This window comes from Phacochoerus africanus, chromosome 1 (assembly GCF_016906955.1).
Source record: "Phacochoerus africanus isolate WHEZ1 chromosome 1, ROS_Pafr_v1, whole genome shotgun sequence".
NCBI lineage: Eukaryota > Metazoa > Chordata > Mammalia > Artiodactyla > Suidae > Phacochoerus > Phacochoerus africanus.
The window spans coordinates 58,744,526-58,771,415 of NC_062544.1; the positions used below are offsets into that span (position 1 = coordinate 58,744,526).

The 26,890-nt window shown below is 42.4% G+C and overlaps 1 protein-coding gene and 1 long non-coding RNA gene across 7 annotated transcripts in view; one reads left to right on the forward strand and one right to left on the reverse strand.

Annotated features, from left to right (window-relative positions):
- Window positions 1-452: 452 nt before the first annotated feature.
- IL7R (interleukin 7 receptor) overlaps window positions 453-26,890 on the reverse strand; it is a 34,614-nt gene continuing 8,176 nt past the window's right edge. For 3 of the 4 annotated variants that reach the window (XM_047767198.1, XM_047767189.1, XM_047767172.1), the window contains 8 exons: window positions 26,193-26,331; window positions 11,779-11,936; window positions 8,363-8,416; window positions 6,829-6,986; window positions 3,940-4,108; window positions 2,909-3,002; window positions 1,922-1,997; window positions 453-1,517 (listed from right to left, as the gene is read on the reverse strand). In XM_047767198.1, coding sequence (XP_047623154.1) covers window positions 1,014-1,517; window positions 1,922-1,997; window positions 2,909-3,002; window positions 3,940-4,108; window positions 6,829-6,986; window positions 8,363-8,416; window positions 11,779-11,887 — 1,164 coding nt within the window. In that variant the 5' untranslated portion in view covers window positions 11,888-11,936; window positions 26,193-26,331 and the 3' untranslated portion in view covers window positions 453-1,013. The remainder of the gene's footprint in view (window positions 1,518-1,921; window positions 1,998-2,908; window positions 3,003-3,939; window positions 4,109-6,828; window positions 6,987-8,362; window positions 8,417-11,778; window positions 11,937-26,192; window positions 26,332-26,890) is intronic. The other variant, XM_047767179.1, reaches the window with a different exon arrangement.
- Window positions 7,322-26,652, forward strand: LOC125119764 (uncharacterized). Of its 3 annotated transcripts, none has more exons than XR_007133163.1 (5): window positions 7,322-7,493; window positions 12,265-12,312; window positions 17,622-17,802; window positions 23,384-24,094; window positions 26,123-26,652. It is a non-coding gene; the product is annotated as an uncharacterized LOC125119764 (long non-coding RNA). The 3 variants fall into 3 exon arrangements; XR_007133164.1 differs by having other exon boundaries at window positions 23,384-23,996; XR_007133162.1 differs by lacking the exon at window positions 23,384-24,094.

The following is a 26,890-nucleotide window of genomic DNA, read 5'->3' on the forward strand; positions in this document are numbered from 1 at the left end:
GCACAGAGAAGAGTTTTTTTTTCCTTTCTTTTTTTTTTTTTTTTTTGGTTTTTAGGGCTGCACCTGTGGCATATGGAGGTTCCTAGGCTAGGGGTCAAATCAGAGCTGCAGCTGCCAGCCTATACCACAGCCACAGCAACGCCAGATCTGAGCCATGTCTGCGAACTACACCACAGCTCATGGAAATGCCAGATCCTTAACCCACTGAGCGAGGCCAGGGATTGAACCTGCATCCTCAAGGGTACTAGTTGGATTCGTTTCTGCTGCACCACGACGGGAACTTCCTCTCAGTCCACTCTTTAAACTCCCTTCACAGACATCAGAATAAACCCAAGAAAACTTTTAAAAATTAAAAACACTTAATCTCCCCCCAAAACAAGCTAAAGACAGAACAAAGAAAAACTGCAAAACATAGACAACAACAAGGACAAACTCCCAAATGACAACATCAGTCCTGGACCAATGTCCTTTTTTACTTTCCCTGCTGCCTCCACCCTGCCCAGGTCTGGGAGCCTAAGGAGAGGGATCAGCTCCCTCCTGTAAGAGGAGATTGCTCTGTGGCCTTGATTTGGCTTGAAGCAGCCTTTAAAAATGTATGTAGACCAAGAAATGCAAGACAACGGGTCAAATACTAACAGTATGTCTCTTCTCTGTATCTCCAGGAGCATGGCCACCGTCGGTTCACTTGCAGCATGGGCTTGAAATTCTTCATCCCTGAAGTTTGTGGCAATGTCCATGGCAGTAGAAATCGGGACTGTGGATAAATTTGGGTTGCAGAGTCTCTACACGCATGGAAGGGTTACTCCCCAGCTCGCTGCTCGAATGCACCACTGTCCAGAGTCAGAAGCAGGTTTTCCCATCACCAATGGATGCAGTTGGGTGGGAGGAACAAGAGGACCACAGACATCTCAGGCTCCTGGAGGATTCTCCCTTGAGTACTTTTTCAGAAAAGTGAAATAAAATGAGCTTCGTGGCTTTGTCTTGCCTTCGCTACTTTTGGTAGATGTGGCCTTTCACTGGTTTTGGTAGAAGCTGGACATGGTGACATAGGCTTCTTCTTGACTAGACCCCAAGGAAGTGAGGATGGGCTGTCCCTGGCCAGAGGGGTTCAATGGCAGGATTCCTGCCTGGAAAGGAAACAGAGGGGCCAGGGTGCTGTTTGTGGTTCCAGGGCCAAGTAGCATGTCCTGGTACATGAGAGGTCCATTCTTGCTACCTTCCCTGCAGTTTGGGGACCTGGAGGAGGGGGGCCCAGGAGCATCGCCCACACTGACATTCCCAGCCAGGCATCTGAACGGTGACTCTCCTCTCAAAGTTTTTGGGGTGATGGCTGAATGCTTGGAGGGCCAGTTGGGACCTGGCATACTGGCTCCGAGCCTCTGCCTCTCAGAGTCCTCGACCTGTAGGGGAAGGGGGTCTTGCAAAAAGCTTTCTGCTTCATCCCTCGCTTGAATGCCATCCACTTTATGAATCTGACAGTCCAGGAAACTTTCAGGATTGAAACTCACATTCAAATTCTGCACCAAAAAAGAGAGAAGGCCTTAAGATGGCACCAGAGAGACACATCACCAAATGTTCTATTCAGGAGAAGAGCTAAAGAACTTTCCGATAAGGGTTTATCAGGAAACACTGAACAATCACCCACCTGTTCTAGCTAACTCTTTGCCTCTGGAGGTGCTGTGACCCTTCAGAGCTTGAAGTGACCTGGCCATGCCCTCCAGTCCTGGGAATGCCTGGGAAACACTGGGATTTATATCTCACTTTTAGTTTCCTACTTCTAGGAACCTGCAGTTGGCATCGCCCTAATGATGTGATGCACAAAAGACCAAAACTTGTGGTTTAGCTGTTCCTTATCCTGAAATATCATTAGAGGTGACCGAGATGCCTCCAGCACAATGACAAAAGCATCAGAAGCACTTACTTTTTTGGGTTTTTTGCACAGTTGCTCCAGAGTCTTCTTATGATCTGGGAGACTGGGCCATACAATAGGCTTAATTCTGAAATAAGGGACATAAAAGATGAAATGAATGGCAGAGGGAGCAAGCACAAAAGATCTTCCTACTTATCCTGAGCCAGCAGTCAGAAGACTTCTAGTCTTGGCTCTACCTCAACTAGGTGGATGACCTTGGACAAATGATATGCTTTCTTTGAACCTCAGTGTCCTACTGGTCCATAGGGGGTAAGACCAGACACCTTCGTTGGTAACCTGTGAACAAGACAACAAGAGTGCACTCCTGGGGAAGAGCCCTGGAACAAAGGAACAGGGCTTGGCAATGGGGTAGCCCTGAAATGAACATTCGATCTGTCTCCCTACTCCCCCATATAGGTGTTGCCATCTTATTTTTCTCTTCATTGGCAGCAATTTCTCTGCTCTGATTTTGGTGGGGGTGGGACATATTTTCTAAGTAATCTGGGGAAATTGCTTTAGTGTAGTCCTTTCCAAATTGGAGTCTCTTGGGGCTAAGTGACCCTGGGCTGAGGGCATCTTCCTAAAATGTTAATAACTTGACTGGCATGTGTCTCAAATATCCTTTTAATGATGACACAAGCATGGCCCTACCATGGGTAGGATGCAAAAGTGCCATGAATTTGTGTGCTGAAAGCCAAGGCTTGGAAAACATTCTGCATTTCCCAGGGGTGCCTCCAGTCACCCAGGCACTCTGGAGGGATGGGTGTTACTCCTTTAGGACACCTCAGAGGCAAGGTTTTGGTTCCATTGATGTACTTGTACCTCTTATGGAATTTACTGTGGAAATTCACCAGTGCCTGAGGATGAGGAGGGATGTGGGACACAGTCAGTCCTGAAATGCCTTATTTCCCCTTTGCAGTTTTCTCATTGATAAACAGGATTAGAACTCTTGACAGTCTGGAAGCTCACATAACCTCTCTCTTGATTAAAGACATTCACCTTTTTTTCCACAACACACAGGCCAGAATGACCATCAGAGCCACAGAGAAGAAGCTCAGAATGCTGATGGTTAGTAAAACAGGATCCACCTCCCCTGGAAGGTAGAGACAGATCTTGGTTAGTGATCATTCAGTGAGCAGCGGGGGAGACTTTCAGCAGGCTTGGAGTCTATAGAATAACTTGGGCCCATGCATTATTTCTTGAAAGCTGCTCTTCAGCAAATAGGATGATGTATTAGCTTTTGGGGGTGGGTGGGGTTTGGGTTTCAGTACGTGGCATTGACTTAGGTGGCTGGGTCCAGAACATCTGTCACTTGACATGTAAAAGGGACCTAGCATGAAGGACAGCAGCACTCTCTTCCTGTCTCCCACCACCAGGAGAAAGAAGCCGAGCAGGGGGATGGCAAAAGGATGCTCAGCCCCGCAGCATCAGCAGTTTCTAGGGTGAGGACCGGAGGCTGGTATGCAGAGATGCTCCCTTTATTTCCCAAAGGGAAGGTATATATGGGGTGCTTCTCATCCTCAGGGGTCTGACTGAGCTGTGTTCTTTGGTCTTTCTGGCTGTTCTCACTTCCTAGACCCCTGGAATAACTTCATTATTCTAGGTAAAGAGGAGTGGGAAAGCCACACCAGCCTGCCCACCTGCCATCTGCAAAGATTTTTCCCTAAAGGGGCCTTTTAGGACTGGTCGTTGGGATCTCAGCTTTAATAGGTAAATGAGAGGGAGTGGGTAGGGGTTTTGGTCAGAACTCACAGCTTCTGGGAGCACCCAGGCAGCAGAGTCCAGACACCCTATATCAGCAGATGCACGACTAAGAACCCCACTTCCACCCCACCCATGTCTTCACAAAAGGGCAGAGATGGCAGGTCATTTTTCCAGAGAAGGTGTCAGAGTGCCCTCCTGGAATCTTAACTTTGGGTCTCTTTTATCTCTCTGGCTCTCACTTTTGCTGACAGACTTTCCCATGCAAAGCACTGTGGGGGTGGGTGCGGGGGGTGCGGGGTGAAGGCGCAGGCTCTGGTCATGCTTACCTGTGCTTTTGGTCTCTGGCGTTCTGAAGTGGAAACTGGGACTCCAATCACTCCAGAAACCTTCAAAGTAGTTGGTGTTAGGGATGGACCGAACTTTAATCTCATACATCGCATTGGGTTGGAGCTTTCTTTGTAGGAGTGTCAGCTTTGTACTGGACAAGTTCATGTGCTAAAGAGCGAAAAGGGCCACGACATTCTTTAAGATGGAAAAAAGAGGCGCTGCCCATATCTCCCAAATCCTTTCAAGCTGAGTGTCTTTAGTCCCTCGGGCACTCTCTCGAGGTTCTCTTGTATTTGTTAGGAAAAGGAGCTCTGACCTGGAGGGGTGGGCAGCAGAATTGGGGCAGAGTGTGTGAGCTCACAAATGATGCTCTAAGTGGCCCAGGAGGGCAGTGGAACAAAAGGTCTTTGTTCAGATCAATTGGGCGCTCCTACTAGGGGAGGGAATAAGTCATTCCCAGGCCCCCCGCTTTCTTTCCCCACTCCAACCTCTTTCTTTTCCTCACTTTTTACATCCCAAGGAGAGATGAAAGGGAACGGTAAGGTTGCTGAGTGAGAATCATTTTCCTCTGGAAAGATGTCATTCTACATTGTGAATAGCAATCTGGAGAAACAGTCTCTTCAACAGGTGCACTATCCTTAAGAGGAAGTAGTGCTCTGTTAATTTGAGGGGTCAAAGGTAATACCTATTGTTATTTATTTTATATTCATCTGTTTGCTTATATTTATTGAAGTTATACATTTGCTCTTTTGTGAGACTTTGCTTGCTAATTTTTTGTTATATTTGTCCTCCTCCTCCTCCTCCTTCTTATTTTGACTGCAGCATGCAGCGGCTTGATGTAGGATCTCAGTTCCCACACCAGGGATTGAACCCTGGCCACAGTGGTGAAAGTGCCAAGTCCTAACCAGTAGGCCACTAGGGAACTTCCTGTCTTTTTTCAAAGGATTTATAAGACCTCTTTATATTTTAAAAATACTAACCACCTGATACTAACCATCTATCTGTTGTATGTGTGTTAATTTAACCCTGATTTCTAATTTGCCTTACAACTTGGATTATTCTGTGTGCTGCTATTTACAAGTCTATATTTTTATGTCATCACATCTTTCCATATTTTGCTTTCTTTTACTGCATTTTGTTATGCTTAGAATGTTTTTCTTCATTTCAAGATTATATAAACATTCACCTACATATTTTTTTAGTCTGTTTAGAGTTTCACTTTTACATAATTTCCTTAAATCATCTTCTGTTTTATTTTGTTTTTTTGTTATATGAAGCAAGTTAGGCATTAAACTTATTTTTTCCCAGTTCACTGATTGTTCTGGTATCAAATCCTTCCTTTTTGTACTGTAGCTGCTTTTCCACTGATTCCATTTTCAGATGAAAGAGAGGAAGAGCAGAGGAGCAAGGGAGCCTATGTGGGGGGTGGGGGGCAAGGAAGGAGGTTCAGGGCGGGCACCACACTTATGTATGTCATATAGGGTAGCAGCCTGCAAACATACAAGGCTTGTGCTGCTGAGGAAAGAGGGTGGTATGGATAAGGTGGATCTCTTTTCCCCTTGAGAAAGCAACTAATAGCTGCTTTCTGTTCATGTGGTACAAAAAGGATGAAAATTAAGCCAGTGACTTCAAAAGATCCTGAATCCCTGGGACATTCTGTTTTTCTTTCACTTTCTCCCTCAAACAGATTGCAGGGACAGCCAGAACCTTCCACTGCCACAACTCATACAGTCTAAATAACCCTCCAGATTATGAAGCGTGAAAATTAAGCTGTTACTTCAAGGATTTAAGAAGGCAGGCTTAGGAGTTCCCATCGTGGCACAGTGGTTAGCAAATCCGACTAGGAACCATGAGGTTGTGGGTTTGATCCCTGGCCTTGCTCAGTGGGTTAAGGATCTGGCGTTGCTGTGAGCTGTGGTGTAGGTCGCAGACGCGGTTCAGATCCCACGTTGCTGTGGCTGTGGTGTAGACCAGCAGCTATAGCTCCAATTACACCCCTAGCCTGGGAACATCCATATGCCGCAGGAACGGCTCTAGGAAAGGCAAAAAGACCAAAAAAAAAAAAAAAAAAAGAACGCAGGCTTAAAAAGAAAATGGAGAAATTGGAGTTCCCACTGCAGGCTTAACTGGTTAATAACCCGACTAGTACCCATGAATATGGGGGTTTGACCCCTGGCTTCGCTCAGTGGGTTAAGGATCTGGAGTTGCCCCATGAGCTGTGGTGTAGGTCGCAGAGGTGGTTCGGATCTGGCATTGCTGTGGCTATGGTGTAGGCTGAAGCTGCAGCTGTGATTCGACCCCTAGCCTGGGAACCTCCATATGCCACAGGTAAGGCTATAACAACAACAAAAAAAGAATAAAGCATAAAGAAAATGAAGAAATAAATTCCACCTCCTCTTACTTACACATCTACTTACTTTCCACAACCCAACAAACCAAACTGTGGCTGTGACTTGGTGATTTTTTTTTTTTTTGCCTGATTTGCCTGTGAGAGTTGTGCTAAATCTGATTCTTTTTCAGGCCTCCAGATAAAGAGAATGGATTTGGTCTTGATCTATATGCTTCATCTAACTATTTAATTGGAAATATTACAAAGACCAAAAAATAGGGCAAGAAAAAAAAATGAGAGCTAGAATAAGAATGGGCCAGAGAAGATCCAGGTATTGTGAGGTCTAAACCTTTTACATTTTGGGGACTTTCTTTTAGTAAAAGGCACATTCTGAACACAAAATTGCTAGGGACCCTCCCCGGGTGAATATAACATACATAGCATTAAGTTTCTATTTTATACTTTTATATGTTTTAATCTGTACGTGTAACTTATTAGGTATATTTTTACATACACATTCATAAATTTTATAACACATAAGTGTAGGTGACCTACATACCATCCAATCATTTTCATTTTTTTCCTGGCGGTAGGCTACCTCATGCATTAAATCTTTCACATACTTCTTGCGCAAGTGCGATGTATTAAATGTCACCACAAAGTCATTTGCTCCCTCACGGTAGGTGACTCTTATGTCAAAAGGAGCCTCAGGTTTAACTGAAAAGGAAAAAGAAATAAGGTCATTCTATATTGCAGTCAAGGAAATAATTATAATGTTTAAAGTTCTTCTACTCTGGAGTTCCCTGGTGGCTCAGCTGGTTAAGGATCCCCTGTTGTCACTGCTGTGGCTCTGATTACTGCTGTAGCACGGGTTTGGTCCCTGGCTCAGGAAACTTCTGTATGCCACAGTGTGCCCCCCCACCCCCAATTTTTTTCATCTACTCTGAAAAATCACATTCCTTTTCTGGGTCAGTAAAAACCATCTCTTCTTCCTGGTTCAAAGCCTGACTACATTTCCCAGGTTCCCTTGCAGTTGGGTGTGGTCTTGGAAGGATGTGGGCAGAAGAGAAGGTGTACCACCTCTCATCCTGGTCCAGAAACCCCACGTGTGTGACCCCAGGCTCGTTTCTGTGCTCAGCTCTCCACTTGGAGTCACATATTGAAGAGAGTGGAGCCACAGGATGGAGGAGCCCTGAATATTGCTTGGAGGAGCACCGCCCACAGGTTAGAAACACCCATTTTGGCTCTTCTGTGAGCAAAAAATAAACTTATGGGATTTGAGATATATACTTTAGGGCTTATTGGTTACAGCAGCTGCTGAATAATTTTACATAAAAACACATTCTCTTCCTCTTTTGAGTACTATATTTTAGGGCTTATTGGTTACAGCAGCTGCTGAACAATTTTACTTAAAAACACAATCCCTTCCTCTTTTGTGTACTAGAGAAGTTGTTACTAAGTAGCCCCAAAGCAGGAGTATTTGAACGTTGTCTTCCTTATTCCAATAAAAGCTGGGAGCCTTACACCTAAGGATCTGCGCCATGGCCCCGGCTCCCAACTCTGTGACTGTGGGCAGCCCCTCCTTCAGTCTTGTTTGCAAGAGCTCTAAACCCCTTTCTGGCATATTTCCCCAGCCTGCCCGCCTAGGGTCGAATGCTCTATATATGAAACGCAGTTGGAGGGAGATAGGTATTATTTTAGGCAGAACAAACCTGGAGCAAGTATTGAAATCCCAGGAGTGCATGTGCTTCAGTCAGGCCATCTCCTGCCATTGACTTGGGGCTTCCCTGTCTTGGCCTCCTCACTGCTCTCTCGCTAAACCCGGGACCTGTCGAGGGATGGGGCAGCCACGTGCTTGCATGGCTCATTTCAGACAGAGACTGGGGATGCGGAGGTTAAACTCTAACTGCAACAAGTATTCATGAGACAAGTACGAATCTGAGATGAGTATTAATGACGAGTGTGCGTTCATCACAAGTTCACTCAGTAGACTGAGCTAGATTCAAGGCTCTAAGAGCTGGGCTTTGAGAATGGGTTGCCGCCCCAGTCAAGTGAGCTCCTGTGCTAAAGGTGGACCCCCTGGCTGTACTCACTTGCTGGGGGTGGTGGCTGCCTAAGTGTCTCCTGCTTTGATTTCCCCCGAGGTACTGAAAAAGAGGAAGCAGTTCCTTCTTTACCCTCAAATGTCTTGTGAAAGGGGAAGTGTGCCCTTTTCTTTTACCCTTAGATGCCCTTAAAAAGGGAAGATACCCTACAGGGAAGCAGGAAGAAAGGTAGCGAGTGGGTGTGGACAAACAGACCAACAGAGAAGACCGTCAGCCCTTGGACACCAGTTCCTACCGCCCATCCAGGGAAATGATTAATATGCACATTCTCAGCTAAACCCCTGACACTCAATTCCTTGCCCGGCCCCACCTCCCAAGCCCTCTCAGTAACAGAGGCATTAAGGGAGGACCAGACTGATACTAAAGATACACCCACCATTGTGCCAGCTGCTTTCCTTATGCCATTTTGCATCAAACAATCACTCATCACCACTATACCGAGGAGGGAAATGAGTCTGAGAGGTTGATCAGCTTAGTTAAGGCCCCTGTAGGATGAGTTCGTGGGATTTAAATCCGCTTCCGTCTGACTCTGAGTCGTGCTCTCCTTCATTGGCTGTGGCCCCTGTGCTCAGCTGTCTCAGATGGGCGTCCAGGCCTGCTCCGCACAGGTCTGCCTCTGATCCCAATGGCGTATTTCAGTAGATTAGACAAAGGCGCTCATCCCTCTAACAATATTTTTAAAAGTTAATTTATTCTCGGGACAACCTGAACTACTCTATAGATGTACCCTGACAAGAAAAGTAGGGAAACAGAAAGCCACCCCTCTAGCTTTATTGGGGGCCAGCATCCAAAGGAGGAGGGTTAAGTGAGGGAGCAGGTGGTTTCATCAGAAGCACCCAAATCCAATTTAATTAAAGGACAGTTCTATTAATGAAATGGCACATTAAGAACCAGAAGAAGAGGCTACTGGGAGACACACCCACACCACTGCTTATCCTGCTTGCCTGGGGTTAAGGGGCACTTTTCAAAGGGGTGCTTACACCCCCTCTTCCACAGATGCATGCTGCCAGTGGTGTGCATGCCCTGTCTCTCCCCCTCGCCCCTCGGATGAGGTAGCCAATCAAGTTTGCCATCTACTGGGTGGTACAGACTCTGGACCTTTAAGAGCTTTGGCCTTATGAGAGTTGGGGAGTCTGAGGGGGCAGGGTGCCACCGGGAGCCTGCGGGTGCACCCTGAGGGTTCACATGCTCATCCTCTAAAATGCATGTGGGTCCTGGGTGTTGCTGTGAGCTACTGTAAGAAAGGGCTCTCCCCTGGGGCTCTAGGACTCTGTCACAGGACTGAGAATCTCTGCCCTCCGTCTGCCCTCCCGGAGGGAAGACATATTTGCAGTGTGAATGGTGAACCTTTAGATACCAGGCACTCTGTACACAAACTGAACTTTCATCCATAGAAGCCTAATCTCCAAATGCTCAAAACCCAGCTTGCTTGTGTCCCATGTCTGAGATACCCCCACCCTAGATGGCATTCCTTCTGCTTGAGCCTGATGTCTCTTTTCCACCACCTCCGCTTCTTTATAAGGTAGTTGCTCACACATGGAACTTCTGCTTTTACCCCTCCCTGTCTTAGGGATACAATGCTGGGGATAGATTCCAAGCTTCTCTTTATTGTCTCTAATGAGGATTACTCTCTTACCTTTCATTTTTTTTAGAAGGGTGAATAAAGGGTTTGGAGAATAGGGAGAGACAGAGCCATAGTGTTTAAAACCAGCAAAAGAATGCACCTCTTCGATCACTTTGAACAGTTTTTCCTCTCTGTATATTGTTCGACTTGTAAATCTCCATAGGGGGAATGAGTACAACCAGTTAGATTCCATTGCACTGATGATATCAGAACTGGTTTAGACATTCCCCACCACCAGGGATTTCTGAGGTTTTCAAAAAGAACCTTCTTCAGTGTCATAAATCTGTAAGTAATGGGAAAAACCTTTTGTGTCTATATGCCCCATCTTTCTGATTGTTTTGATTTACTCCCCTGGTAACTGAATTGGTAATTAATATTGACTCATGGAGTTCCCATCGTGGCTTAGCGGTTAACGAACCTAACATCCATAAGGACGCGGGTTCAATCCCTGGCCTCTCTCAATGGGTTAAGGATCTGCCGTTGCTGTGAGCTGTGGTGTAGGTTGCAGACACAGCTCGGATCTGGCATTGCTGTGGCTGATGCGTAGGCCAGGGGTTACAGCTCCAATTAGACCCCTAGCCTGGGAAATTCCATATGCCACAGGTGTGGCCCTGAAAAGACAAAAATACAAAAAAAAAATATATATATATATATAGACTCATAACCAGATCATTGAATGCATTTAATGATTCTTCTTCTTATATATATAGATATTATATAGAACCAAAGGAAACATGCAGATGAATCTAGTGACTCAAATTGTAATTTATTTGTAATATAATAATTATCATTTTGGGGGTCCAAGTGTAACATGTGTACTTTAGCCCAAATCAGATTTAACTACGTATCACTTCTTGATACTACATTTCCTAGGAAGGTGTGATAGTAATTTTATGTGTTAACGTGGCTAGGCTATGGCGCCCAGCTGTTTGGCCAAAAACTAGTTGAAAGGTTTATTCTTAAAGACATGGGTTAACATTTAAATCAGTAGACTCTGAGTAAAACAGATTACCCTCTAAAATGTGGCAGGCCTCATTCATTCAGATGAAGGCCTTAAAAGCAAAGACTGAGATTCCCTGGAGGAGAAGTGATTCTGTCTTAAAAATGCAGCATAGAAACCTTGTTTGAGCTTCCAGGCTGCCAGGTTGGTCCTGTGCAATTTGCATTTAATATTGCAATATCCACACTTTCCTGAGTTTCTAGGCTTCTGGCTCAACCCTCATGGGTTTCAGACTTGCCAGCCCCTACTATCATGATACCCAGTTCCTTAAAATAAATCTTTCTCCTCTATCAATCAATCTTATATATCTATGCATCATCTATCTATCTATTATTGGTTCTATTTCCTCTGGAGAACTCTAATACAGAGGCATATTTACTTTTGAAAATAACTTGATAATTTAGCTAATATGTTAGATATAAGGGGGAAAGGAATCCAGGAAAAGGAAAGATAAGGAAGGAAAGGACATACGTCGGTGAAGGACAGAAGGACCAGCTCCAGCGATGCATTTCGCATGGATGAACTCTCCCTGCACTAAGTGCCAATCACCTTTTTCATAGCTGAGTTTGAAGACCCTCAGTGTTCTCTCACAGTCAGAATGAATCCTAAGCTTCAAACTTGCATTTCTTTTAAAAATTACATGCATTAGAGAATTTGGTATTTTCTATTGTAAAGAGTTTTCATGATTTGACTACTTTTAACATGCAGAAAGTTTGGACACAGATACTTGTCTTCAGGTATCTGAAAAATGGCAACATTCTCCCAGAGACAACTTCTTACCTATTTTGACTATTTTCATTTTTCTGCAAGTCATGTTCTTTCCTCCAAGCTTCACACATATTTTGCTGTCTCCAATCAGTAAGAATTTCTTTGTCTTGATGAAATACATCTCTTGCAGTTTATTAAAACTCAGGCAATTTATGTCCAAAAGGCCCCCACTATGGAAACAAAAAAGGAATTTATTTTAATTCAAGTAGGAGTTTCTGTATAGAATGGAATAGCATCAGAGGTACATTTTAGTTATGTAGCTTTAACTCTGACCATAAGGTAGGTGCATATTAGGGAAAGAAAAGTAATTAAAATAACAGCTTTTTGCTGCCATTATAATCAGCATAGATTTACTGAAGCTTTAGATGCCATGGAACCTGAAATAGTCAAAGTGTGTTTGTGAAAATAATGGAAAATTCTAAGCTTTTAATAATTGATACTGGAAGATAAATACTATGTTTAGGTGGGAAGGTAACTGCTTTTTTCGATGTTCTGCAGGAATAAATTGAAGAAATAAATCCTCTAAAGAAACATTGACCAAAAAAGGTAAAAAGAAATGATAAAATAGCCTAAAGGATTGTATACATGAAACTGTATATACTTGATGCATAATTTGAGGATTTTCACAGGTAATTTTGACTGTGCTCCACTTTTAACTAATTAACAGACTTTAACATCAACCCCTTGCCCCATGCTTCCTAGATAAGTATGCAGCAATGCTCTAGGAATTGAATTATGTCACTTCTGTAACCCTCTATTCCCAATTAAGATCAGGCTTTTAGGAAACTGAAGAAAAGAGAAAAATTGCCTAGTATGCAACTGCATCAAAAGCTCCAAAGTGTACTCTCTTAAAAAAATTCCTGTTTAAAAAAAGTTTAGGAGTTCCTGTTGTGGCTCAGCAGTTAACGAACTCGACTAGCATCCATGAGGACGTGGGTTTGATCCCTAGCCTCACTCAGTGGGTTAAGGATCTGGCATTGCTGTGAGCTGTGGTGTAGGCACAGACAAGGCTCAGATCCTGTGTTGCTGTGGCTCTGGCGTAGGCCAGTGGCTATAGCTCCGATTTGACCCCTGGCCTGGGAACCTCCATATGCTGCAGGTGCGGCCCTCAAAAAGGCAAAAACAAAAACAAAACAGTTTAAGTTTTAGTTCCACTAATGGCAGAGGAGCTTATATCACACTAACTCCCCAACATACAACTACTATAAACCTTGAACAAGATATTTTTGAAAGTACTATTTAAAAGCATTGGAGAATAACCAAAAGCAGGCAGAAACTATGGGGCATTTAATATTTTAGAAAAGGGTGGAGTAGATCCGTGTTTCTCTGTTGTTATTTGTTTTGTTTTGTTTTGTTTTATCTGAGGGCACTTCTCAGGTTACATTGTGATAGGCATCTAGAATCTAACAGAAAGCCAGTTTAACTGCCTTGAGAAGTTAGAGGACAGAATTTTGGTTTGCCTGAGTGGCTGGGTACTTTTAAGTGGGGCCAAGACTAGATATGAGGAAGTTTTAGAGATAGAAGATACCGAGTCTGCATATAAACTCTGCTTAAATTATTATTTGTCCTCTTAATTGTGCACATGTGGAGGAAACTCCAAAGAAACCATGGCAATAGATAGAAGGCTCTGGAAAGGGACTAAGAAGAAATTTTAGGTGCTGCCTCAAAGGAAGAATTTGGAGAGTAATCCAGCCAAGGTAACAGAGCTAAAATTAATACTCACCAGAGGAAGTTATCAAATTCAATGGAAACTGACCCCAAGATGACCTAGATGTTGGAACTAGCAGAAAAGGGCTTTTCAGCAGCTTTTGTAAATATGCTCAAGAGCTAAACAAAAAATATGGTCATACTTATCAAATGGATGTATAATCTTAGTCAAGAAGTGGAAACTACAGGGATAAAATGAGAATACTATAATTGACAAGTACGATTTAAACATTTAAAAAATTTTCTGGAAAAAATGTATAGACTTAATAGCAGATAGAAGATGGCAGAAGGAAAAGTTAGTGAACTTGAAGACAGAGCAATAGACATTGTTTAGTCTGAAACAACAGAAAGTCTCATTGACCTGTGGGACACTATCAAGGGGACAGGTAAATATGAAATAGAGCTCCAGGAAAAAAAAGAGAGCGAGAGAGAGAGAGAGAAAGAAATTGGCTGAAAAATATTTAGAGAATTAATGTCCCCACATTTCCCAAATGTGGCAAAAATATCAACTTTTAGGTTAAAAAAAAAAACTCAGGAAATCCAAACAGGATAAATACAAAGGAAACCACACTTGGGCACATCATAGTCAATGGCTGAAAAACAAAGGCAAATAAGACATCTTGAAAGCATCCAGAGAAAAATATCCCTTATCATCAGGAATTATGTGAACCAAATACACTGGGATGATATCTTTATTTATTTATTTATTTATTTATTTTATTTTTTTGTCTTTTTGTCTTTTTGCTATTTCTTTGGGCCGCTCCCGCGGCATATGGAGATTCCCAGGCTAGAGGTCGAATCGGAGCTGCAGCCACTGGCCTACGCCAGAGCTACAGCAACACGGGATCCGAGCCGCATCTGCAACCTACACCACAGCTCACGGCAACGCCGGATCATTAACCCACTGAGCAAGGGCAGGGACTGAACCCGCAACCTCATGGTTCCTAGTCGGATTCGTTAACCACTGCGCCACGACGGGAACTCCTGGATGATATCTTTAAAACTTTGAAAGGGAAAAAAAAATGTCAACTTTTGAATCCTTATAGTACAAAATATTTTTCAAAAATGAAGACAAAATAAAGATATTCCAGCTATATAAAAATTGAGATAATTTGTTTTAGGAAGTTCTTTAGACCAACAACAAAAATTGAGATAATTTGTTTTAGGAAGCTCTTTAGACCAAAGAGAAATAGTATTAGGTGGAATTTCGTATCTCAGAAAGCAATTAGGTGTACCAGAAGGACAATACATACTTTTTTTCCCTCTTAAATTCTTTAAAGATCGTTCAAAGCAAATACTCTAACGCTATTGTGGCATTTACAATATATGTAGCTACAAAATATATAACATTAATACGAAAGCTGGAGTGTGATAAGTGCAACTCTACTGTTCAAGTTTCTTATATTTTACATGAAATAGTACAACATTAACTCTAAACTCTGATAAGAAATGGTTGAATATTGCAACACTGAAATCAATCTCAAAAGAGATATTGCCCCAAAGTGAAAATGTGGAAGAAATTTAATGTTTCAATAGTTCTATTTCTTTCAAAGAAGTTAAATTTATCATAATTTTTCTCATAAAGAAAACTTCTTTCCCAAAAAGCTAGTGAATTCTATCAAATATATATGAAATACTACCAACCCTACAAAATTCTTTCAGAAGGTAGAGGAGAAATGAATGCTTCCCACATTATTTTATGAAGTTACTTCAAGCCAGGTACCAAAAGCTGGTAAAAATATTACAGAAAAGAAATTTATGAATTAATATTCCTCGAGAAAATGTTAACACATTGATGTTAACATATAATGACAGAGTAGAATGCATTGTAGGATATCCAGGTAGGCTTAACAATCAAAGATCAATCAATATATTTCACCACATGAACAGAATAAAAGACAAATAATCTGACCATCTCAAGTGATGTAGAAAAAGCATATGACAGAATTCAACGTCCATTATGATAAAACTCTCAGCAGACACTTCCTCAACCAGATAAAGAGCATTTACAGTAAGTCTATAGTTAATGACATACTTAATGTTGAGTGGACAGTTTTCTCCAAAGGTAAGGACAAGGCAGGAATATCCATTTGTACCACTTTTATTCAACAGTGTTAGACCCAGTGCATAAGCAAGAGAAACAAATAAAAAAGCACCAGTTTGTAAAGAAAGAAAAGACTTTCTTCACTTGCAGATATGTTTGTTCACATGGAAAAGATTCTCCAACACAATTATAGAAACTAATATAGTGAATTCATCAAGGTCCACATACAAAAGTCAATTATACTTTTATATATAGACTAGTGTCCCGAAATTGGAAAATAAATCTGAAAAATATCAACTCCATTTATAATGGCAATAAAAGCAAAATGCTTAGAAATAAAATTATTAAAAGATGGTCAAGCCCTTTGCAATGGAAATTGCAGGACATTTTTGAGAGCTATTAAAGGGGATCTAAATAAATAGAGAGCTACATTCATGGATATGCAAATGCAGCAATGAAAACATTGAAATTTCCCCCAAAAGGATGTATATAATATTAATCAAAATCTCAGCAGGATTTCCTTAATAAATAGGCAAGCTGATTCTAAAATTTATGTTGAATTACAAAAAACTCAGAATAGCCAACAACACTGAAAAAGTAGAACAAATAAGGAGGACCCAGAGCACCTGACTTCAAATTTACTAGGAAATTATTATAAACAGGACAGTTTAGGAGTTCCTGTCGTGGCTCAGTGGTTAATGAATCTGACTAGGAACAATGAGGTTGTGGGTTCGATCCCTGGCCTCGCTCAGGGGGTTAAGGATCCGGCATTGCCGTGAGCTGTGGTGTAGGTTGCAGACACGGCTCGGGTCTGGTGTTGCTGTGGCTCTGGTATAGGCCAGTGGCTACAATTCCGATTCGACCCCTAGCCTGGGAACCTCCATATGACACGGGAACGGCTCTAGAAAAGGCAAAAAGACAAAAAACAAACAAACAAAAAACAGGACAGTTTGGCACTGGCACAAGGATAGAAATATTGATCAATGGAAAAAACAGAGGGTTCAGAAATAGGCTCACACATATAAGGTTGATTGATTTTGTTAAGGTTAAGTGATTGTAAATGTATGCACCCAGTCAGTTCGGTGGGAAATAAAAAAATTCTTCGACAAATTGTCTTGAAAAAACTGAGCACACGTATGGAAAATATGAATCTCAATTTTGCAAAAAACTAATTGGGTCTGGAGGATAGCTCTAAATATAAAGGCTGAAACTATGAATTATTTAGAAGAAAACATCAGAAAGTATCTTCCTAGTTTTGAAAGTAGATAAAGAGAGTTGTGACACTAAACATAGAAGAGAAAAATCAAATACCCTGGCCTTCATCAAAATGAAAATCTTCTGCTTATTAAAATCTGCCATTAATAAAATGAAATGGCCAGCTATAGGCTGGCAGAAAATTATTGTGACACATAATCTGACATTAGAATTGTATCCAGGAGTTCCCGTCGTGGCGCAGTGGTTAACGAATCCGACTAGGAACCATGAGGTTGCGGGTTCGGTCCCTGCCCTTGCTCAGTGGGTTAACGATCTGGCGTTGCCGTGAGCTGTGGTGTAGGTTGCAGACGCGGCTTGGATCCCGCGTTGCTGTGGCTCTGGCGTAGGCCGGTGGCTGCAGCTCCGATTCGACCTCTAGCCTGGGAATCTCCATATGCCGAGGGAGCGGCCCAAGAAATAGCAACAACAACAACAGACAAAAGACAAAAAGACAAAAAAAAAAAAAAAAAAGGATTGTATCCAGAACATATAAAGAATTCCCACCCATCAATAAAAAAAGGACAAGTAACTCAACAAAAAAAGACAAAGGACTTTAACAGATACTTGCCAAAAGAGAATATACCAACAGTTCCTGGGAATAAAGTCAACATTATGTGTTATTTGGGAAATGTAAAAAAAAAAAATCATGATTCTATTTCAATGCCAAATATTGGATATGCCCTGTATCTCTCATATATTGCTGGGAGCAGAGTGGAATGGTATAACCACTTTGGAAGACTATTGGGCAGGTTTTTTTTGTTGTTGTTGTTAATAAAGTTAAATACACACCCACCCTATGATACTGTAATTCTACTCAGGTTTGTTTGTTTCTTTGTTTGTTTTACCACAGAGAAATGGAAATGTATATTAACAAACTGATTTGTACAAGAATGTCGATAGTAACTTTAGGAACAAATCATCTCACACTTGAAAAAACCCACATGCCCATCAAGAGAAGAAAAGATGAAAAATGTGTGATATTTTTTGAATAGTGGAATTAACCCTCAGCAATTGAAAAGATGAGCCAAGAGGTAGGCATCAGCATGGATAATGATGGATTATTATCTCAAAACATTTTGCTGTGTGAAAGAAGTCAGAAGAGAGCGAGTGGTAGGTTATTTCATTAATAAAACTGATGAGAGGAGTTCCCGTCGTGGCGCAGTGGTTAACAAATCCGACTAGGAACCATGAGGTTGCGGGTTCGGTCCCTGCCCTTGCTCAGTGGGTTAACGATCTGGCGTTGCCATGAGCTGTGGTGTAGGTTGCAGACGCGGCTCGGATACCGAGTTGCTGTGGCTCTGGCGTAGGCCGGGGGCAGCTCCGATTGGACCCCTAGCCTGGGAACCTCCATATGCCATGGGAGTGGCCCAAGAAATGGCAAAAAGACAAAAAGAAAAAAAAAACCAAAAACCAAAAAACAAAAAACTGATCAGAAACTGGCAACACCAAAGGGTGATGGGATTCAGATCTGTGACTGAGCCCTGGGGCTGGGGACAGATGAGGAGGAGACAAGAGGAATGTCTGCTCACTCGGCTGAGGCAATGGCTACGTGTTAAACACATTTCGCAAACCTCACTTACTAGCTGTACGTTTTATAGTAGGTCATGAACTGTCCTTGAAAAAGAAAGTAAAATTACATTAATAAACTACATGAAAATTAAAGCATGTCTTCTTTTAGTAAAAGTAATTAAACAATACAGAATAAAAGTGAAATTACTCATTTCTCAGCTTTCCTTCAACCCTCAGTTTCACTTACCATAACGCCTGTGATAACCGTGGTTACCAGTTTGTTTTTCCTACATGCTCTTTAAATCCAGACAAAAAGCCCTCAAAAGAGCTATAACTGGGTCAAATTGGAAGTGAGGATTGTGGAAGAAAAAAGTTGTTTCCATGAGGAGAAATCTTCTCATTAATCAGATATTAAAAAAAAAAAAAAAAAAACTCAAACCAAAACAAAACAGGAGTTCCTGTTGTGGCGCAGTGGTTAACGAATCCGACTAGGAACCATGAGGTTGCGGGTTAGATCCCTGGCCTTTCTCAGTGGGTTAAGGATCTGGCGTTGCTGTGGCTGTGGTGTAGGCCGGCGGCTACAGCTCCGATTGGACCCCTAGCCTGGGAACCTCCATTTGCCACGGGAGCGGCCCTGGAAAAGGCAAAAAGACAAAATAATAAAAATAAAAAAGTAAAAAATAAAAAAACGACAGAGAATATATTCTAAAAACTGCATTCACATTCTGCAACCTAGAAATGTGTGTTTGTTTTCCGTGTTGAATTGGATGTGTGCGTGCTTTTCTCTGTCTTTGCTCATGTGAGCCCTTGCCAGGCTCGTTCTGAACTCTGAACAGAAAGAGCATATTTGTGTGGCTTGAGGTGAGGTGGGCATGGAGTTAGAATCTGAAAAGAATCCCTCAAACTAAGGTGCAGAATCTCTCACTTTTGGACTGCTATGGTCTGAGTAGTTAAGCTCCTACAGTCAGGAAAAAAACGGAGATTGGTGAAGAAATTTTATTAATTGGATAAATGTATTTATTGTGTGTAAGACATTCCTTAAAATTGTCATTCCCCCGCACCCATATAGTTTTTTGTTAACTGCTATCTCCCGCACCCATATAGTTTTTTGTTAACTGCTATCTTTTTGGCTATTGTAGTTGTTCTGGCTTGTGTGTGTGTTTTGGAGTTGTAGAGTATGTCCTATGCTGGGCTATATGGCTTTTCCCATTTGGAAGAGTGAAAATAAAAAGTACTATTTTTGACATTAAAAAATTATAGTTGATTTAAAAAATCAAATTAAAAAAAATTTTTTTAGGGCTGTACCTGCTGTATATGGATGTTCCCAGGCTAGAGGTCAAATCAGAGCTGCAGCTGCCCGCCACAGCTGCAGCCACAGCAACACGGGATACGAGCGGCATCTGCGAACTACGCCGCAGCTTGTGGCAATGCGGGATTCTTAACTCACTGAGCAAGGCCAGAGATCGAACTTGCATTGTCATGGATACTAGTCAGGTTCTTTTCTGCTGAGCCACAATGGTAACTCCCCACTGAAAAGCAAGTTTTAAGATAAGCTAGAGGGATTCTGGGGCATATGCTTGGGAAGAATGTTAGAGGAAAGTTCTGAAGATGGCAACACCATCATGATTTGTTGAATAAGGACAGAGAGGAGAACTGGGTCTGGATCTCATTCTTGAATTTTAGGTAAAGGTAATGTGGAGAAATTAGAAGGACATGGTTTGTACTTCAATCATTGAGTTTAGAATATATTTGAAGTAAAGCATATGTGGAATGTTCAATTGCAGATTCTTAACTTGTAGCAAGGTTGTATTGCTGTTGGGAATTTAAGAAGAATCTATCATGGGAGTTCCCGTCGTGGCTCAGTGGTTAACGAATCTGACTAGGAACCATGAGGTTGAGGTTGAGGTTGAGGCTGTGGGTTCGATTCCTGGCCTTGCTCAGTGGGTTAAGGATCCGGCGTTGCCGTGGGCTGTGGTGTAGGTCATAGACGCGGCTTGGATCCCGCGTTGCTGTGGCTCTGGCATAGGCCGGTGGCTATAGCTCTGATTCAACCCCTAGCCTGGGAACCTCCATATGCCTTAGGTATAGCCCTAGAAAAGGCAAAAAGACAAAAAAAAAAAAAAAGAAGAAGAAGAAGAAGAATCTATCATGGTATTCTCAGTTCATGCTTGCTTTCCAGGGAATCAGGATAATAAGCACCAACAATGAAAGATCACCACATGGTGGTCTTGTCAGCCTGAGTCCTTTAAGGGCTCTTGGCTCCAGGAGCTGCCTTATGTTGGAGGGGAAGCTGTGCCAAGAGACTAAGAGAAAGCCGAAATCTAGAACAGATAGCCTTGCTCTGTGCCACCACAGAGCTAACTAGAACATTAAAAATGGTTCAGGATTATATCGCCCAATGCAATAGTCGCTACCTCACATGTGGATACTGAGCCCTTGAAATAGGGCTAGTCCAAATTGAGATGTGCCCTCAATATGAAATAGCAGATTTGAAAGATGTAGTATGTGAACAGAATGTAAAATACCCCAGGAATAATTTTTGTTCATAACTGCTGATATGCTGAAATAATAATATTTTGGATATATTACATTAAATAAAATATGTATGTATTTTTTGCTTTTTTAGGGCTGCACCTGGGAAGTTCCCAGGCTATGGGGTTGAATCGGAGACAGTTGCCAGCTTGCGCCACAGCCACAGCAACTCAGGATCTGAGCTGCGTCTGTGACTTTCACCACAGCTCACGGCAATGCCAGATCCTTAACCCATTGAACCCACATCCTCGTGGATACTAGTTGGGTTCATTACCACTGCGGACAATGAGAACTCCAAAATATTATTATTATTATTATTATTATTTTGTCTTTTTAGTCCTGTGCCCGTGGCATATAGAGGTTCCCAGGCTATGGGTCGAATTGGAGCTGTAGCTGCCAGCCTACACCACAGCCATAGCAATGCGGGATCCTTAACCCACTGAGCAAGGCCAGGGATTGAACCCACATCTTCATGGATACTAGTTGGGTTCATCATTGCTGAGCCACAATGGGAACTCCAAAATATTATTAAGGTTAATTTTAGCCATTTCTTTTTCTTTTTTCTTTCTTTATTTAATTTGGCTGCATCTGTGGCATGCAGAACTCCCCAGCCAGGGATCAAACCCAAGTCATAGTAGTGACAATTTGGGATCCTCAACAGCTAGGCCACCAGGGAACTGCCCCCCTCCTTTTAAAATGTGGTTACTAGAAAATATTAAATTACATACATTACTCACATATTTGTGGGTTGAGAGGTATTTCTGTTGAACAGACCTGTTCTAGGGTATTTTGGTGGGGAGAAAAGAGCATTGCAAGTACCCAAGGGATACACTAGGCTGGCAAATGTAGCCCCATAGGACCTTCCCAAGGGAGATTAACCCTAAGACACTCACACAGAGTCTTCTGTCCTAGAAACAGGGAGAGACTGACGGCTGGGGGCCACAGCATCTGACTCCTCCTCCCAACTCATCCTTCCTAAACCCGCAATCTCATGTCCTTCAGTGTGATAAATGCATTTCTCTTCCTGGCGTAAACAAGGAAATCCGAAAAACAAAAACAAACTGTAGTTTTATTCCTCATTGGGCCCCGAAAGATAGAATCTCTCCCAAAAGTATTAAACACTTTGAACATTACTATGGCTTCCTGTAGAAAGGACTCAATTAAAAAACGACTTGAGGGATATTGATAGTGAGGACATGAGGTGGATCTGGCTGGGTGCAGCCTGTGATATTGCTGGTAATAGATGAAAACAAAAAATGACGTATTTATGTGGTATCTGTAGGCGGTACATGGGAGTGACTGCGGTGCCCCCAAGAATGTGGAAATCAAGGAACTACAATGTCCTGAGAGCTGACTATGAAAATTATGCAAACACCTAAAAAGCAAGGCCCCAAATTTACATGTCTGTTGTGTCCTCACAGGTAATATAATTGAGAAAAGTGGGCATAATTTCAGGACTGCGATTTAATTCTCCATTCACAGAAGCAATCAGAATTCTGTTCAGCTAATGTTTGCTGTCTGGGCCTAGAATTACCAAAACTGATTATTAAAGAGATACTTAGATTTTTTTTTTTTAATGGCTGCATCCTTGGCATTTGGAAGTTCTAGGCCAGGGATTGAATCCAAGCTTGCAGCTGCCATCTATGCTGCAGCCGTGACCTACGCCATAGCTGTGACAATACTGCATCTTTCAACCTACTGTGCTAGGCTGAGGATCAGACGCTTGCCTCTGCCGTGACCTGAGCTGCTGCAGTTGGATTCTCTTTTCTTCTTTTCTTTCTTTCTTTCTTCCTTTCTTTCTTTCTTCCTTCCTTCCTTCCTTCCTTCCTTCCTTCCTTCCTTCCTTCCTTCCTTCCTTCCTTTCTTTCTTTCTTTCTTTCTTTCTTTCTTTCTTTCTTTCTTTCTTTCTTTCTTTCTTTCTTTCTTTCTTTCTTTCTTTCTTTCTTTTCTTCCTTCCTTCCTTCCTTCCTTTCCTTCCTTCTCTCTCTCTCTCTCCCACGGCATATGGAGGTTCCCAGGCTAGGGGTCAAATTGGAGCTGCAGCCACTGGCCTATGCCACAGCCACAGCAACACAGAATCTGTGCTGCATATGCAACCTACATCAGAGCTCAGCAACGACAGATCCTTAAGCCACTGAGCAAGGCCAGGGATCAAACCTGTGTCCTCATGGATGCTAGTCAGATTTGTTTCTGCTGAGCCATGTGGTAACCCCTGCAGATGAATTCTTAACCCGCTGCACCACAGCAGGAACTTCAAGATACCTAGATTTTTAAAGGCTGGCGACTGATTTAAAAACAGCCACTTTGCGATCTGAATAAAGTAACTCTAGTCTTACAATCGACAGACAAATTTCCTTTGTTTTGCTTCGGTATTTACTAGACAACCTTCGGATTGCATTTTTAACAAAAATCAAACAGCAATGAGAGAATCAAGTACCACATATAGGCACTGACCATAAGCCCAACACTAATCCTTCTATCCCTGATATAAGGTGCTTGTTATGATCAGAGAGCTTCAATGGGCATTCTCACCTCCATGCCTTTTCCAGAGCCTCTTCTTTGTCATTCTAGGTACCAGAGAGCTGCTTAGAGTTCTGGTGAACGAAACATTTCTTGGTCACCTAGTATAAGTGGATTTATCTTGATATGAAACATACTGGCCCTTCTGCCCCCAAACACCTGAGCCTGGAGGTCCTGAGCCTGGAGGTCCTGAGCCCACCGTGAATATTTGGGCTGCTGGGATTGTTGCATCAGCCCATGTGAAGTTGTAGGGTGGTATGCTGCGAATCCAGCTCTGTGACTTTGGCGAATCCAAGTCCATCCCTGAGAGACGGCTCTGCACATTGAACACTAAGTAATTGGTTTCTAAGCCTGGGAGGCTGGAAGCCAGATCAGGCAGGTGGTACATTCTTGTCAAAAAATGCCGCTGGTAAGGCCTCCGGGAAACAACACCTGTTGTAGTCATTACCTGTGTAATGACTTGGGCAGAATGCACTGTTTTCAGTGATTTCCAATTTCTTTCTTTAAAATTTAAGTTTGCAGGAGAAGAAAAGCTCTGATAAAGCTAGTGTCATTGTGGAAAAGGAGCCCAACCTAACCTGCAAGTACGACGCTATTCAAGCAGCTTTAACTCGAGCTATGTTGCTGCTCTGAACCCAGGAGTTGCATGAATCTCCCCTTCAAGGTGTGGATACCTTTGCAAAACACCTGTTCTCTAGAAGCACCTTAACCTCTATTGAAGAGTTCATTTTTGCGGAAATGAATCCGACTAGGAATCATGAGGTTGTGGGTTTGATCTCTGGCCTCACTCAGTTGGTTAAGGATCTGGCGTTGCCATGAGCTGTGGTTTAGGTGCTCATGGCTCTGGTGTAGGCCGGCAGCTACAGATCCGTTTGACCCGTAGTCTGGGAATTTCCATATCCTGAGAGTACAGCCCTAAAAAAAAAACCAAAAACAAAAAAAAAAAAAACCCCAGAAAAACCAACAACAATGAAAAAAGCATTCATTCTTACTGTTTCACACTGAAAACATATCTTTTTTTATCCCACCTGTACCTACGGCATATGTAAGTTCCCAGGCCAGGGGTCGAATCAGAGCCACAGCTGTGACCAATGCCACAGCTGCAGCAATGCTGAGTCCATAACCCACTGCACTGGGCCGGAGATTGAACCAGTGCCTCCACAGAGAAAAGCCAGATCATTAATCCACTGAACCCTAGTGGGAGTTCCTGAAAATGTATCTTGAAGCAATTGCCTTCCAACTGAAATATTTGAATCCAACTGAAAAACCCAAACAAACAGAGACTATAGCTGGGTTGAAATACAACGGGAGAATAAAGAGACTTGTTAAAGGAAGTGGGCAAGTTTGTTCAAATGGTCAGGGAAGTGGTCAAATACTGTTGTGAGTGAAAGTGGACAGAAGGTCAGCCTCAGCCTCCCCAAGAGAAACCACTGCAATTCACCACCCTGCTGGCTGGAGAGCCCAAAGCAGGTCTGTGTTGGAGGGGGGTTTAGCCCACAAAAAGTGGTGCATCTTTTGAATGAGTCGTTCGTCTGTTTTAGTGGAGTCTAGTTGCTGCACAGATTCTGGACACTGCAGGTTCCTTGTCTCTCGATATAATTTTATTCCTGGAAATCGTGTTTATTGAAGTGAAGGGTTAGAGGCAGACTGAGAACACACTATGGAATTCAAGTCTAAGGTCATGTTCAACGAACGGCTTGCAGCAGGAGGCCCTCCGCGAACAGATGCAGGGAATTAACATAAGACATGGGATTCAGGGCTTGTGTAGGCTGGGGATTGTGGGGATTAGCTGAGTGTCTATGGAATGTAAAGAGCCCTCTTTTACTACTGATGGATCTTGACTTGCCTTACTAGGAAACTAACTAAAATTAGGTCATCTGATAAGAATATGGAAATAGCCACAAGTCAGAAATTCATAGTAGAGTGTGTTTTGTTTTTTTTTTTAAAGTCATCAGAGATAGTAACCCTGGGCAACAAGAGATGATTTGTAGAATAAGGAGAAAATAGAGTTTGAAGCTCTTTGCCAAACTTTCAAACCAGATAGAGATTTCCTCTCTATTTGCCTCTCCTTGGAGGCCCCATGAAACCAAGAGCCAACTTAATTCTGTCTATTTTTGGAAAACTGACTCTCTGAAGTCAAACTGTGTCAAGAACATGGCAGTTAGGTCAAGATTCATTGAGTTTTGCCTTAAGGCCTCTTTTACATCACTTATTACGTATTGAGTATGTTTTCTAATTAAATGATTACAGTATTAAATTATTTAATCATCACAACCTCCCTATGAGGGAGTATGTCTCATTTAATAGGTAAAGAAACGGAAGCATAGAAGAATTATAGAACTTGGCTGGTATTGGGGTTGGAACCCAGGCACCCGTCCTCGAAGGCAGCTTGAAGGCACTAGATTGTCTCATGTTAGGCAGAGACGGTGGGGAGGAATGTCCCAGGAGAACCAGAATTTAAATTCTGCCACGGGAGTTCCGACTGTGGTGCAGCAGGTTCAGGAATAGGCATTGTCTGTCTCTTCAGTGGCTTGGTCAAATTCCCTATGCTGCGGGTGCCAGCAAAAACTAACAAACAAACAAATAAATAAATTCTGCCATGAAGTCTGGAGGGAGGTAGGATTTCCAACATCCATAGCCTCATTTGGCTGTAGCAGCGGGACCCGAAAGATGAACTCATGTGAGTTTCTTTGCTTGGCTTTTTGGTGAAGGACAAGGAGTTCTAGGAAGTTTTTGGAATTATTCAATTTTAATATTTGACAACTAGCCCCGCATTCCCTTTTTTTGCAGCTGTGGCCAAGTAGCACATGAAAGAGAGATGGAGGATTTCCAAGCACCCATTCAAGGCAACATTCCTCACCATATTTCAAATTCCAGATGGGTGCTGTTGACATCCGGGTCATCAAATGAGCAGGTCAGCAAGTGCTGAGGTCCATCCACTTCCAGCTGACTGTAGCACGAGAAGGAGTAGTCGTCCGGCTCTGCGTCGTCAAAGTCTCCTGGGAAGGAACAAACCTACAGCTGTTAATGAAGCCAAGAAATGCTTCTTTTTGAAATCTGGAGCGATGTTGATGAAATGGCAGCCTTTTGTGGCAGATGTGAAAGAGTGATGATTGTTTATCTGAAGAAGGAAAGCTGGAGGGCAAAGGCAATAAATAGGATTAAAAAAAAATCGACACAAAACCTAGCGAGCACAGATTTTTGCTGATAGAAAAGAGTTATCACGATGAATACATAGCCTAGAAAGATTTCCAAATATCTCTGCCATTGAGTGCATTAGAGCTCTAGAGTGAAATAATAAACATACACTTTCTTTTGTATACATGGGAATTTCTTCTGTTAGTTTGTACATTTCAAATAAGAAATACTTTATTATTCATATGCTACTGAATCTAGGCTTTGGCTTTATTACAAATCTTCATTTATTTCCTCCTCAACATTTTTTTTTTGAATGAAAGAAGATGATAGCTATCTTTTAGTCAGAAGTTCACTTTTTAAAGCAGAAGCTTTCCTTTGCCCAAGTAGATATCCCAGCTAAAAGTTCCATTGATTATCTCC